The 14,928-nt window shown below is 45.9% G+C and overlaps 1 protein-coding gene, 2 long non-coding RNA genes and 1 other non-coding gene across 6 annotated transcripts in view; 2 read left to right on the plus strand and 2 right to left on the minus strand.

Moving 5' to 3' along the window:
• Positions 1 to 14,928, plus strand: part of LOC132218786 (uncharacterized) — a 449,343-nt gene that overhangs the window by 137,140 nt on the left and 297,275 nt on the right. The gene's annotated exons all lie outside the window — the stretch shown is intronic.
• Positions 1 to 14,928, minus strand: part of PLEKHM1 (pleckstrin homology and RUN domain containing M1) — a 46,701-nt gene that overhangs the window by 17,817 nt on the left and 13,956 nt on the right. For all 3 annotated transcript variants that reach the window (XM_059670463.1, XM_059670464.1, XM_059670462.1), the window contains 2 exons: positions 14,003 to 14,629; positions 5,411 to 5,810 (listed from right to left, as the gene is read on the minus strand). In XM_059670463.1, the coding sequence (XP_059526446.1) occupies positions 5,411 to 5,810; positions 14,003 to 14,629 (1,027 nt within the window). The remainder of the gene's footprint in view (positions 1 to 5,410; positions 5,811 to 14,002; positions 14,630 to 14,928) is intronic.
• On the minus strand, positions 2,514 to 2,648 carry LOC132219432 (small nucleolar RNA SNORA70). Its single transcript, XR_009449443.1, has one exon. It is a non-coding gene; the product is annotated as a small nucleolar RNA SNORA70 (small nucleolar RNA).
• The window catches only part of LOC132218772 (uncharacterized), a 46,559-nt gene continuing 35,669 nt past the window's right edge, over positions 4,039 to 14,928 (plus strand). The window contains exon 1 of the long non-coding RNA XR_009449260.1: positions 4,039 to 4,335. This is a non-coding gene — a long non-coding RNA (uncharacterized LOC132218772). The remainder of the gene's footprint in view (positions 4,336 to 14,928) is intronic.

Below are 14,928 nucleotides of genomic sequence, written 5' to 3' on the forward strand. Positions count from 1 at the left end.
GAACATTTCCTTACTCCATTAAAAACAACAACCCTTTCCACCCTAGCCAGTCTGGGTCAGTGGATAGAGCATCGACCTGCCAGGATCAGGCCTGCAACCGACGTACATGCCCTTGACCAGAACCAAACCCTTCAGTCTGCAGGTTGATGCTCTATCCCTCAAAAAGATATGTTGAGATCCTAGCCCCCAATACTTCAGAATGTGACCTTATTTGGAAATTGGGTTATTACAAATGCAGTTAGTTCAGATGAGGTTATACCGGGCTATGGTGAGCCCTTCATCCAATGTGACTATGTCCTTATAAGAGGACAAAGACACACACACACACAAAGAGAGAGAAGAATGCCAAGTCAAGATAGAGGCACAGAGGAATGTGATGGAGGGAGGGACTGGAGCGATGGGTATACAAGCCAAGGAATGCCAAGGATTGCTGGTAACACCAGAAGTTAAAAGCATGGAACAGATTCTTGAATCCCAGAGGAACCAATCCTGCCAACACGCGGAGTTTGGGCTTCTAGCAGAGAATGCATTTCTGTTGTTTTACATCATCCAGTTTATAGTACTTTGCTGCAGGATCCCTAGGAAATAAATACAATCTGCAAATAACTTCTCCGGTTCTGTAGGTTGTCTTTCTACTTTCTTGATGGTGCTCTTTGAGGAACAAAATTTTTAAATTTTGATGAAGTCCAATTCATCTATTTTTGTGTCTGTCTGTGCCTTTGGTGTTGTATCTAAGAAACCATTGCTTAATTCAAGGTCACAAAGATTTACCCCTGTTTTCTGCTAAGAGCTTTAGTTTTAGATCTTAGAATTAGGTATATGATCTACTTTGAGTTCATGTATATGTATGGCGTGAGGAAGGGTCCACCTTTATTTTTTTCTATCTGGATATTCAGTTGTCCTAGCACCATTTGTCTAAGGGATGTAGAGTTTTTTGGCTCTGCTTGTAGGGTGTGAGGTAAGGGAGGCATGGGGAAGGACCCAGAGTTCTCACTGGCAACCCCTGCTTCTGCTCCCCACTTCAGAGCAGGACCCCGAGGGCTCAGGCAGCCTATCCTACTCTTTCCCTTCTGTTGCTATCTCTCTGAGTCTGAAGCTGCTCACTGGCTTTGAGAAGTGGAGTGGGTCTGAGGTCAGGGGCTTGAGGGAATGGATTCTAGCCTCCCTCAACCCCCCACTATTTCAAGCGCTCCCAGCCTTTCTGTGCCTAAGTGTGCAAGTGCAGAGGCAAGGAAGCCGGCTGGGCCACCAGACATGTCTGTCTACACAGAGGAAATGAGTCACACAGGGGGGACCAGACCAGCTCTTTTGTTAAGTGTCACCAACCTCAACCTGACATTGCTATTTCCAACCCCTAAATCAAGACTGCCCTCCCTGCTCCCCTAGATGGTGAAGGGGAGTAGGACTAGGGATTCCCCAGAAAGACTGGTTTAGACAATTTAATTCATTCAGATGCTGTAAGAGTCCTTTCAGCCAAGAGTGAGAGTTCTGAGCCAGGAGTTTGGGGGGGAGGCTCACAGAGCGGGGCCTCTAAGGCTTCCTCTGAAAACCCTCAAACTTGGCAGGTGCTTCCTTCTGCCAGTGGCAGGACAATGTGTCAATGAAGGTGGCTATAGGGGACTTTACAACACAGGGCTCTGAACAAAGCCTGCCTGGGTCATCGGGACTCAAGGCAACTCCCTGAGGAAAATAGGCAGGAGCAACCCCTGGCTGTCTAGGTAGCCTCATGGAGCCTGGCACACACCTCCCAGCCCCTGCTACTGGCCTTACTGGGAGAGACCACTATCCCTTGAGACTCAGCTCAGAGGTCATCTACTACCTCCTCCTGGAAGCTTTCCTTACTTATCCTTACCCCACTCCCACCCTTCAGCTGGGTTAGGAGCCCTCCATCCCACCCGGGGGCTCCCTTGGAGTTCTGGATTTAACCCAAAGCTGTTTGGAACATTGTTATTTGTGCCTGGCATAGAGTTATAACAGATGAAAGAACAAATCTTGATTTTCCAAACATCTTTAACATAAAATACAAGGGTGAGGTGAGGGAAGTGGAAGGAAGGAGACAAATGTGGATTCTGAGATGATGTATGGTCACTGGTGAGGGCGCCTTCATCCGCAGCGGAGAGGGAGATGAGCAGGAAATGGTCAGACACACTCCAGGGACCACAGGTTAGCCACCAGGAAATCATACTCTCGGGGAAACCTTTTGTTCTCTTAGCAAAGGAGAAAAAAAAGTGGGAACACTGGGTCCTTGGAACTTCTGCACATGGAATTGGACCAACTCCTGTGGCTGTGGCCCACGCCAAGGCCTCCAGTTATAAAGCAGAAAGGGAGGTAGGGGAGAGGAGCACACAACTGTCTCCCGTCTCCCTTTCATGCCACCTTCCTACAGCCTGCTCACTCAGGGGCCCATATCTGGCCAGTTCCCTGCCCCCCCCCCCTTTTTTTCTTTTCTTTCTTTTTTTTTTCTTTCTAGATTGAGGGCAGCATGAGTTCAGACACGAGTGTCCACCAGAAAGGGCTGTATCCAAGGTCCCTTAAGGCAACCCATACTAGCAACAGGTTGCGTACACTACCAAGGATGCTGCTGTTTGCAGCCATTGCACACCAGGCTCCCATGGGGAAAAGAGCATGGTCGGCTTAATTGGCTGCAGCTCCCTGCCCCTTTAACAGTGGGGGGAAATCACCATTGACCAAGAATTTCAGCCAGAGCAGCACCTGCCACCAGGGACCCAAAGCACCTACCACTAGGGAACAAAATCGCTCCAGGAATGCCACCTGGACATCAGGACACTTTATACAACAGTGAAATCCAGAGAGGAGTCTGGCTGAGGAGTGAAGATACCAGGTCAATGTGAATAGGCGGGCCACAGTGTGCCCAGTGACTAGGGAGTAGGGGAATGAATGGATCCACAACTCCCCAAAGGAGATGGGCTTCAGGAAGGGCGAGCACACACTGAACTCAGCAGTAGGTGCTTTGATTCCACGTCACCAAGCAACCCTCTAGCAACCAGACTCCCCTGGGGTGGCAAGGAGGTGGAGCCTGCCCTGGTCAGACCAACCTGCCCACCTCTGCACTTGATGGTGCACTTCTCAATGTAAATCTACAAGCCGGCATTTCAAGAGAGAGTTCAAGAACTAGTGATTGATACCTACTCTCTCCCAGGTACAGTGCTTGGAGCTGACAATACAGAATGAATGGACATGGTCTCTCTCATAATGGAGGCAACAGTATAGTCGGGAAGACAGGAAATACACAAATAGAAAATGAAGAGATGATATAACTTCACATAGTGATGAGTGTTACCAAGTGAAGCAGATGACTGGGAATGGGAGTCACCGGTGCTTGGAGGCAGAGTGGTCAGGGAAGGCCGAGACAGCAGCGAGGGAAAGGAGTGAGTCAGAAAAGGGTCCAGGCACAGGGAACAGAAAATGGGAGTGCCTGGGGCTACAAGAAACTTGCTTTGTCAGGAGCTGCAAGGAGGCCAGGGGGTCAAAACGTGGTGAGCAAAGGAAGAGCTTTGTTGATGAGTGGACTGCCCTGTCCCGACCCTGCTGGCTAGGAGAAAGAGATGGCAGCGCTCATATATTACTAGTGTGAGGATAACTTGGTACAAGACTGTTAGAAAGCTGTTTGGCAGTATCTACTAAAGCTAAACATATGTCTACCCAATGGCCTGGCAATTCCACTCCTCAATATATACCCACAGAAATGAGTATATAGGTTCACCAAAAGGCAAGTACAAGAATGTTCTTCATAATGGCCCCAAACCTGGAAACAACCCAAATGTCTGTTAGCAGGAGCATGGAGACATACATTATGATATAGTCTTATAATGAAATACTATAGATCAGTGGAAAAGGCCAAACTATAGTCCCAGGTTGTATGTATAGGTGAACTGCACAGTTCAGTGAAAGAAGCATAAGAGTAATATATTGTATGTTTCCATTTATAATGAGTTCAATGACAGGAAAAATGAATCTATGGTAGTTTCCTTTGGGCTAGAAATGTTCTATATCTAGATCTGGATGGTGGTCACAGAGTGCATATCATATATAATTACTCATTGAGGTATGCACCTGAGGATCTGATATACTTTAAACACATTATTCCTCAAAACTTTTTTAAAAGGGGAAATAATAGTCTTTTCAACAAATAGTGCTGGTAGAACTGGATATCTATATGCAAAAGAATGAAGTTGGACCTCATCCTTATACAATATACAAAAATTAACTCAAAATATACCACATATCTAAATGTAAGAACAAGACTCCCTAGCTGGTTTGGCTCAGTGGATAGAGTGTTGGTCTGTGGACAGAAGGGTCCCAGGTTTGATTCCAGTCAAGGGCACATACCCAGGTTGTGGGCTCGATCCCCAGTAGGGGGCGTGCAGGAGGCAGCCAATCAATGATTCTCTCATCATTGAGTTTTCTATCTCTCTCCTTCTCCCTTCTTCTCTGATTAAAACCGTAATAATTTTAAATGCACTAAAGCTGTTTTAAAAAGGGTGTGTGTACACCTCTTTCACTTTGCATGGCCCTGGTCCCGTCCTGAGTTATAGGATCTGGAAGTTACAGGCCAAAGGAGAGATGTGCATGGATGGAGCTGAAAAGTAAGACCATGCACCAACATGAGCCCAGGCTGCAGCTTCCTGGCTTCCTGTGTCCAGGAGCACACGTACATAGATTCCTGCCTCTGCATTCCATGACACAAGAACAAACGGAAACAGCTGAAAAGCTTAGGTCACAGCTTTGACTGCTGCTCCACTGGCTAACACTTCTCCGGGACATTCCCAGGATTGACTTCCCTTGGGTTATCAACAAACTAGATTGGCTTATTCAAGAACAGCGCTGTCCAATAGAAATACAATGTGAGTCATACATGTCACTTTCAATGTTCTAGTAGCCACATTTTTTTTTTAAATGTAAAAAGAAGCAGGTGAAATTAATAGCTACATGTGGCTAGTGGCTGTCAAATTGGACAGCACAGTTCTAAATCTGGATCATGTTGCAAAATGAGTATTTTCAAAAGAAATATATAAAAAATATCAATTTATTAATAACAAGTACTGAGGAGGAAACCAAGGGTCAGTGAGGTGAAGTTCCTGGCCCAAGGCCTTAAGTTATTTAAGAGCAGAGAGTCTGTGGTCAAGTGAGAATTATCTTGTTATAGAGTCGATGCAAAGATAACAGGAGATAACCATGGGAACTGATGGGCATGGTGCCCAGCTTATGTCCACTACTCACACACCAAGAAACACCAGCTCCATCTTCACGATGCTATTAACACTAACACCATCCAGAGAGAGGGGGTAATTGGGAAGAAGGCAGAGACCACTTGGGGTCATCAACCGGGGATACCCTGGCTTGGAGACCTTTTACCAAGACCACCCCCAGAACAGCCGGAACCACTCACCGGACTGGTGGGTGAGGAAACCATGAGGCTCAGTCCAGCTCCGTCATCCACCGAGGGCCTCTGCTGCCCATCCCCTTGGCCGACTGCTCTCACAGGACTAGAAGGCTGCTGGTCTGAAGTGCTCCTCGAAGTGACAGCTTGGGCAGTGCCCAGATGCTGCAAGCCCAGGATGCCAGGTGCCAGGGAAAGTGGTTCCTGCTTGTGGCCACCATTTGCAGTCCCAGAGGCTGCTCGGGCAGGGAGGGGCTCTGCAGGCGCCTCGACGTGCAGGTGTGTGCTGGTGTCGAGGCAGAGGCCGTGGAGGGAGAGTGAGGCCTGCAGTGTGGGAATCTCCGTTTCTCGGCTCAGTCCGTTGGTTGGCACAGAGTTTACCTGGGCTTTGTTGAATTCAGACAACACCCTAGAAGTTTTAAACAAAGAAACCTGTGTGACCAGTTGTCAGCTAGAATGCCCCTGGCTACTGGGTTGTGCTAAGAATGGAAAACTGCTGCCTTGTGACTTAAGAAACAACACTCTTTTTTAAAAAAATCCTCACCTGAGGATATTTTTTCCATTGCTTTTCCAGTGGAGAGAATGGAAGGGAGCGAGGGAGGAAGAGGAAGAGGAAGAGAGAGAGAGAGAGAGAGAGAGAGAGAGAGAGAAACATTGACATCAACTGGTTGCTACATGAACCCGAGACCTTTGGTGCCTGGGCTGACAGACCCTATAATCACTGAGTCACACTGGCCAGGGCGAAACAACACTCTTCATCACCCACTGCTCTCCTCCGGTCACGCAGCCGCCTCCTCTGACACTCAGCACCACCCTTTCTCCGCAGCTGGCAAGTGAGCTGTGGAGCCCAGGATCGCAGGTGAAAAGCTCACACAGCAGAGGAAAGGACTTGATGTGAACGGGAACTGATTGCCTTTACCGGCTGCACAGGCTCCCTGTGGGCCTGGAGAGTTTGGTCGGCCAAACCAACGGCTGTGTGGGCAGTCATTTCCCGAAGCCGACTGTGGCACAGCCCCGTGAACAGAGCGTCTCAGAGCTGGGCTCCCCAACGGCACCGAGGCACCAGGACTCCAGCCCTGGGGACATGGACTTAGCTGAAGTGAGGACCCATCTTGTTCCTGGAATACCATCTGGGCAGTAGGGTTGGGGTGAGGTGCAAGGGCTGGTCTACCTCAGAGCTGGACTGGCTATGGAGTCAGAGAAGGCTCCCCTCCCCAGAAATTGCTGCTGGGGGTCAGTGTACACAAGGTGTGCAAGTGTGCATACAAGTATACATGAGGTGTGCTCCTGCTCACTCCTCCCAACAAAACTGGCTCTTCCTGCCCCTAAGTGGTGCTTCTGGGGCCAATGTTACTGCCTTTGTACACACACACACACACACACACACACACACACACGCACACATGCATGCAAAAACATACTTCTGGGCCCTCTGGAATGTGCACTGGCTAGTGGCTGCTCTGTCCTCCCTCTCCTGAGGTTTCTGGGAATCTAAGTTCCATTTCTGAAGTAAGTCTATTTGCTGGCTCCTCTTCTGCTGATGAACCCAGTTGAGTCCGTCATGGATAAAGGCAGGTTCGGATGACAGCAAAGCTGTCTGGAGCCCAGGAGATTGCACACACCTGCCCTAATGGCTTAAACCGGGTCTAGAAGACACATCAAACTCTCCTTCATGTGGGATTATGGAAACTAAGATTTCAGAACTCAAGTTTTCACCTTCTGGCTGAACTCTGCTCTTATCTACACAACGCCACCTTAATCCAGAACAACAATTCAAGACATTCCAGTCAAGAATAGGTGACCAACCCAGACACTTATGGGCAATCGATTTTCAACATAGGCACCAAGACATTTTAATGGGGAAAGAATAGTCTTTTCAACAAATGATGCTGGGATAAGTGAATAGTTCCATGCAGAAGAATTAAGTTGGACTCCTATCACACCATATTAAAAAAAGTAACTCAAAATGGATCAAAAAACTAACAGTAAGAGCAAAAACCACAAAACTCTTAGAAGGAGACAGGTATAAATTTTCGTATCTTTGGGTCAGGCAATGGTTTCTTAGCTATGACATCTACTGCATAAGCAGCCAATAAAAAAAAAAAATTAATTGGACTTCATAAAAATAAAACTTTTGTGCTTCCAAAGAATACTACCAAGAAAGTGAAAAGAAAACCCAGAGAATAGGGAAAATATTTGCATATTTTATATGCAGATACTATCATATATCTGATAAAGCTCTAGTATCCTGAATATATAGCACTCTTTCTTATTATCCTCACCTGAGGACATGTTTATTGATTAAATTTTTTTTTTTTTTTTATTGATTCCAGAGAGGAATGGAAAGGAAGAGAGAAACATCAATGATGAGAGAGAATCACTGATTGGCTGCCTCCTGCACGCCCCCCACCGGGGATCAAGCCTGCAACCCAGGCACGTGCCCCCGACCAGAATTGAACCAGGGACCTTTCAGTCCACAGGCCAACACTCTATCCACTGAGCCAAAAAAGCTAGGGCTATAGATTTTTTTTATCCTCACCTAAGGATATGTTTACTGATTATTTATTTATTTATTTTTTTAAGAGAGAGAGAGAGAGAGATGTGAGAGAGAAACATTAATCAGTTGCCTCCCATATGTGCCCTGACCGGGGATCGAACCCACAACCTTTTGATGTACAGGATGATGCTCCAACCAACTGAGCCACACTGGCCAGGGCTATATAGCATTCTTACAACCCAGTAATAAAATGGCAACCCAATTTAAATATAGGCAAAGATATAAATAGACATTACTTCAAAGAAGACCTATACATAGCCAATAAGTGCATAAAAAGATGCTCAATACCATTAGACAGTAGTGAAGTACAAATCAAAACTGCAATGAGATCTACTTTATGCCCAAGAGGATGGCTACAATTAAAAAACTGTCCATTAACTGAAAAATAACTAAACAAATTGTGGTATATCCATATAAGGAAACATTATTCAGTCACGATACATGCTGCAACATGGATGAACCTTGAAAACATACTATGTGAAAGAAGTCACAAAAGGCCAGGTATTATATGATTCCATTGACATGGAATGTCCAAAATAGATAAATGCATAGCTAATGGGTAAGGGGTTTCCTTCCTGGGTGATCAAAGTGTTCTTGAACTAGATGTTGCACAACTTTGTGCACATACTAAACACGACTGAACTGTATACTTTATTTATTTATTTTTTTAAATATATTTTATTGATTTTTTACAGAGAGAAAGGGAGAGAGAGAGAGAGAGTTAGAAACATCGATGAAAGAGAAACATCGATCAGCTGCCTCCTGCACATCTCCCACTGGGGATATGCCCACAACCCAGGTACATGCCCCTGACCGGAACTGAACCCGGGACCCTTCAGTCCGCAGGCCGACGCTCTATCCACTGAGCCAAACCGGTTTCGGCTGTATACTTTAAAATGGTGAATTTTATGGTCTGTGAATCATCTCTCACTAAACAACAAGGTGACCTATCAGACAAAGGTATAAATGTGCTGGTAGAATAGTTATGGAGGATGCAGGCGGGTGCTGGTTCCTGCTCTATGGCCTCACTCTAAAAACAGAGAGTTAAGTCCAGTGGTGCAACCTGCAGGGCACAGGGATTGCTGAGTTCTGGAAGCACAGGGCTAGTCTCTACTGGCCAAGGAGGAAGGGACATTCGCTGACCAGTTGTATGTGTCCAAACCACTGTGGCAGACTGGGCCACGTTATGAAATAAACTAGGGAGTCAGATTTTAGGATATGTTTTCCCATTGATTTTCTTAAAATATATTTTTATTGATTTCAGAGAGGAAGGGAGGAGAGAGATAGAAACATCAATGATGACAGAGAATCACTGATTGGCTGCCTCCTGCACGCCCTCTACTGGGGATCGAGTGTGCAACCCGGGCATGTGCCCTTGACCAGAATTGAACCGGGAATCTTCAGTCTGCAGGCCAACGCTCTATCCACTGACCCAAACCAGCTACAGCTAGGGTCCCATTGATTTTTAGAGAGTGGAAGGGAGTAGGAAAGACAGAGAGAGAAACATCACGATGTGAGAGAGACACATTGATTGGTTGCCTCCTGAACATGCCCCAGCCGGGCCTGAGATCAAGCCTGCAACTGAGGTATGTGCCCTTGACCAGAATCAAACCCAGGACCCTTCAGTCTGCAGGCTGACACTTTATCTACTGAGCCAAACCAGCTAGGCAAGGGAGACAGATTTTTATATCCCTTGTGAAGTCCCAGCTCTTCATGGGCTCCTGGGAGGTAGAGTAGTAAGTGATTAAAAGCAGGGAGCCAAGAGTCCTCCTGGCCTTGGTTAGAACATTGCTAAGCACCCCACAAAGGTACCTACAGTTCATAGATTTAATTCCCTTATCTGTAAAACAGGCATGGTAGCAGCACCCACTTTTATGACTGTGACAAAGATTAAATGAGATAATATATGCAAAATGCCTAGAAGAGTGTCTTGCACAAGCTTCTCAATGTTAACCTCAATTTGTTATTGTAGCTGCTTTTATTATTATTGATAAGACTGCTTAGCCTCCATGTAAACAAATACAGAACTGTAAGGAAAGGAGAATTATGGAAATATTCACTAGCATTACCAAAATGGTTATTAGTTATAAATGATCCCTACTCTATAAGAAAGATTTTAATGATTGAGTAGACTGGGTGTTGAAATGAGTGATGCATAAAAAAAATGCCACCAAAATTGATTGTGCAATAAATTAGAGCTTCCACAAAACCAAAACCAAGGTCAAGGTGAAATCAAGTTCATAGAGCCTCATCAGAATCAGTTCTGGTCTCAGGATCCAATGAGAATAAGAATAGATACCTCAACTGGAAAAAGTGCAAGAATGAGATTTTGAAGAAAAGGCAATAAAAAAGAAAACTTTGAATAGATTGCAACATACAAATGAAACAGCCCTGTCCAGGTAGGTCAGTTGTTGGTTAAAGCATTGTCTGATATACCAAGTCTGTGGGTTCGATCCCCAGTCAGGGCACATAAAAGAATCAACCAGTGAATGCATAAATAAGTGGAACAACAAAATCGATGTTTCTATTGCTTTCTCTCTCTAAAAAAAAAAAGAAAGAAAAAAAAAGAACTGAAAATGCTAGTCTTTCCACTTCTCTCTGGTTCAGGGCAGTGGTGATCAAAAACGTCTGTTTAAAAAATTTCTTTGCACATTCACTTAAAAAACAATCTTAAAAAAGCACATGTTATTACGTGCGTAAGTATCTATGTGTGTATGTGTGAAATAAATAAAAAGCATGGCATGGAGGTTCTGGATGGCCACCGTGGAAAGAACCCCTGCCAAGAGGTCTGAGCCTGTGGTTTCTTGCACAGAGGTGGGCTGCATGGTCTCAGAATCATTTCCCACAGGGAAGACCTCATGATGACAGCTGACAAATGTTACTAACCAGCTATTCACAGTAGTTATAGAGACAAGAAGTGTAACTCAGGTCATCAGTTCTCAGGAGGACTTAGCAGTAAAGGACAATAACACCACCTATTGGGCACTCACCATGTGTCAGGCACTGCTCGAAGCACTATCTTAACTCATCTAATCTTCCTGGCATCCCTTTGGAACATTCTTATCGCCATTTTACAGATGAGGACGTGAATGTCAGAAAGACTGAGTAACTTGCCCAAGGTCAAAAAGCTGGTTAAGGAAGGCTCAGGCAGTCTGGCTCCTGAGTCCACATTTTCAACCACTAGAATGTGCCTATGCTTCTCAGTGATAATTATAATTCAGACTCAAAAAAACACAAAAGCAGCAAACTGCAATTTGATTTCAGTGAAATAATATATATTTCATTTTGAATGTTAGTGTTTTGCACTTTTCTTTACGTTTAATTTGTAGGGATTTTTAAAAATTCGTTTTTATTGATTTCAGAGAGAGGGGGAGAGAGAGCTCATCAATCCGTTGCCTCCCACATGCACCCCAATCAGGGACTAAATCCTCTTTAATGTGGGCATGGAATCGAACTGGCAACTTTTCTGGTGCACAAGATGACACTCAATCAACTGAGCCACTCTGGCTGGGCTATTTGTCGATGTTCTGGTTTTACAACTTTAAGAGGTATAAGCACAAGGTATTTGTGCGTAATTTTTAAGTTACGTTTAAGTAATATAAAAATAGCTGAAGTGAACTCTCAACTGTTGGTGAGACTCTTTACCCTTAAAACATACACCCCAAGAAATGCTAGTCTCTGTGGATGTTCAAAGACTAACCTCCAGCCCAGCTCTAAGAAGGCTGCGTATGTGTTTGCACATCTGTGTGTTCAGTGTATGCTGGTTCCTCACACTAGTGTTGGTCTGTACATCCTGACCCTCCTTCCTTGAGTTAGTTCCCCATCATAAGCACACAGGGTGGATGGCCACTGGCTCAGTGATCTTAAGCTGGAATTTTCCAATCACAAGATTCATGAAAGATAAAGAAAAGACACGTGACAGAGAGACGGCTGGCTGGTCTGTGGGAGGAGGGAGAGGCAACAAAGGACTGAGGCATGTGAATGAGCCTACGTCATGCCACAGGCCCAGCCGTGCTGGGGCAGGGCCTGCTCCTTTCCAACATGTTCTAGCTCAATCCTTCCGTTTGACATTTGAAAATTCTATCTCATGCGCTCAGTGCTCAGAAGCTCTTTCTGGTGCCTATCAGACATTCTTATGTGCGCAACTCACTAACAGGCATCTGATCTGATCCTCCACCAGCCCTCTGAGGCAATCTCCATTTTATTTATTTTTTAAAATATATTTTTATTGATTTTAAGAGAGGAAGGGAGAGGGAGAGAGAGATAGGGACATCAATGATGAGAGAGAATCATTGATTGGCTGCCCCCTGCACGCCCCACAGTGGGGATCGAGCCTGCAACCCGGGCATGTGCCCTTGACTGGAATCAAACCCGGGACCCTTCAGTCCGCAGGCCGACACTCTATCCACTGAGCCAAACCAGCAAGGGCCGCAATCTGCATTTTAAAGATGAAAAAACAGAACCTCAAAAAGAGCCAGCAACTTGCCTGACATTACTGGACTAGTAAGTGGTAGAACGGGGCTTGAAACAAGATCTGCTCCACGCCAGTCCGTACCACCACCCCAAACTGGTACAATTCCCACACCAGGTGGCATCCCTGTAAAGGCCTGAACCAAAGGTGGGACAGCAGGAATGAAAAAGAAGGTCCTAAACACTGATGGAACATGGATCCAACTGAAGAAAATGGTTAATAAAAAGGTTACCATTTGTTACCTATTAGATGAGCAAACATCCAAAAGTTTGATAATACCTTCTGTTGATAAGGCTAATAGAGTGTAAACAGGCAATATCCGTGAAATGACAAATTCATCTATCCTTTGACTCAGTAATTTTGCTTCTGGGAATTTACTGAGCAGAGATAACTGCAGAGAAATAAAAAACTACACACGCAAGGTTACTTATAAGACACTGAACTCCCATGTCCACTACATACAGGGCTGATTAAATAAACTAAGGCACTTTCAGACAATGAAAACATATGCCACAGGGGAAATAAAAAGAAACTGATATGAAAAGATCTCCTCCAAAACAAGGTGTATAATAGTGTATTTATACCAGCTTTTGGGGAAAGAGGTGGGAGAATAAGAAATACAATTTTAAAATCTGCATATGCATATTTGTTATAGATGTATTTAAAAACACTGGAAGACTAAGCAAGAAAATAATTATGGTTATAGGGGTGGGAAACACTTTTTAGATTTTTTTTAACCATAAAAATAGACTATTATTCAAAAATTAATGTTAAAAAGCCTGAAAAGAAGGCTCTGCTCTGGCCAGTGTGGCTCAGTTGGTTGAGCACTGTGCCATGCAACAAGAGGTCAAAGGTTCAGTTCCCAGTCAGGGCACATGCCCCAGTAGCAGGCTCAATCCCCACTAGGGGGCATGCAAGAAGCAGCTGATTGATGTTTCTCATTGTTATTTCTCTCCCTACCTCTCTGAAATCAAAATACTTTTTAAATAAAATTAATAAAAACACATAAAAAAAAAAAAAAAAAAGAAGACGGCGGCTCTGCCCAGGTTCCCTTCTCTAGTCAGAGTCGTCGCTCCACGTATTCCTTTTCCACAGCTGGGCTTGGCCCGGTTTGTCTACCACCTCCTCCAGGCAGCATTCAGGTTTGTATCCTCTGGGAGGTCACAGAAGACCATCCTTTTGCATCATGCTTCACTGTATTTTTTGGAAGTTGTAAATATAGCCTTGAACTATTAGTTTCCTTCTCTCTAGACAGTGTAAAATATTGTTGTCTTCTGTGAGTCCCAGAGAGATGAAATAACTTGTCAAAGGTCGCCCAGGACAGAGCCGGACTGAACCAGCCCTGAGCGCTGTCTAAATCCATTTCCTCACGCCCCCATTTTGCCTCCAGTTACAGCTCCCAGCAACCTCGGTCCCTGAGGAAGAGAGAGGTTCCCTTTGCCTTTCCTTACGCCCTAACAGAGTTCGGTGTGCAGTGACAGGCAATCACATGCTAGAGGAAGGGAGGGAAGGAGGAAGGGAAAGAGGAAGAGAAGAAGGAAGGAAGCAGAGAGAGGGAAGGCGTGGTACTCACTCCTGCAGAGACGGGTCTGAGTCATCGGCATTTGCTGTCCCCAGGTCCGAGTCGTAGGACATGGGCTCCTCAGAGTGGTCTGGACTCTTGGAGCCGTTCTCCGGGAGTAGGAGGCTATCAGAGTTGAGGCTGCAGGACAGCTGGGACGAACTGGCCGTGTCCAGGCTGAGGGAGGAGGCAGTGAGCTGCCTGTTCCGTTGGATCTTATGGCCCGAGTGCTGGACTTCGATGTCCTCTGAGCCCGAGGAATGGGAGATGGAATCCAGAGACTCCTTCCGCTGTAGTTCTGTCCCCGAGGTAGTGACAGGGTCGAGCTCAGAGAAGGGGCAAAGCCCAGAGAGGGCCAGCGGGGTGAGCGTCCACTCGTTCAGGATGGAGGACTTGTAGGAGAGCTCGAAGGACAAGGATGTCAGTCCCTGCAGGAAGCTGAGGAGGAACTCGCTCTCCTCGGGGTCTCGGAGCAGGGCGGAGGGCTGGTAGTACTCGCACAGGCGGGCTGGCTCCTGCAGCAGCAGCTTCAGGTAGCACTCCATCAGGCCGTCGTTGAGGGCCAGCCGCAGCCAGGCCCGGCAGCGGCCCACGTCCGTGCTGACAAAGACCAGGTGCTCCAAGTCCGAGATGGTGTGCCTGGGAAGGGGGAGAACAGGATCATGTCAAGAAAGGACTCTGAATCATGCAGATGTCGTTTTATACACTGGTTGGCAGGAGCCATACTAATGACACAGGGGAAAGACGGTCCCTGTCCTCCGTCCAGGTAACTCGCTTTCCAGGGCACACCTCCTGTTAGTAGAGCTGGGGTGGGAACTGAGTGATCCTTTTCGGGTTGGAGTGAAAATAATGCCATAGAATGGGCAGTTTCTGAGCTGGGCCTTGTGGGATTTCAAGAGGGAAAGATAGGAGGACCTCGTAGGCACATGAAACTAACA

Source organism: Myotis daubentonii, chromosome 16 (assembly GCF_963259705.1).
Source record: "Myotis daubentonii chromosome 16, mMyoDau2.1, whole genome shotgun sequence".
Classification (NCBI taxonomy): domain Eukaryota; kingdom Metazoa; phylum Chordata; class Mammalia; order Chiroptera; family Vespertilionidae; genus Myotis; species Myotis daubentonii.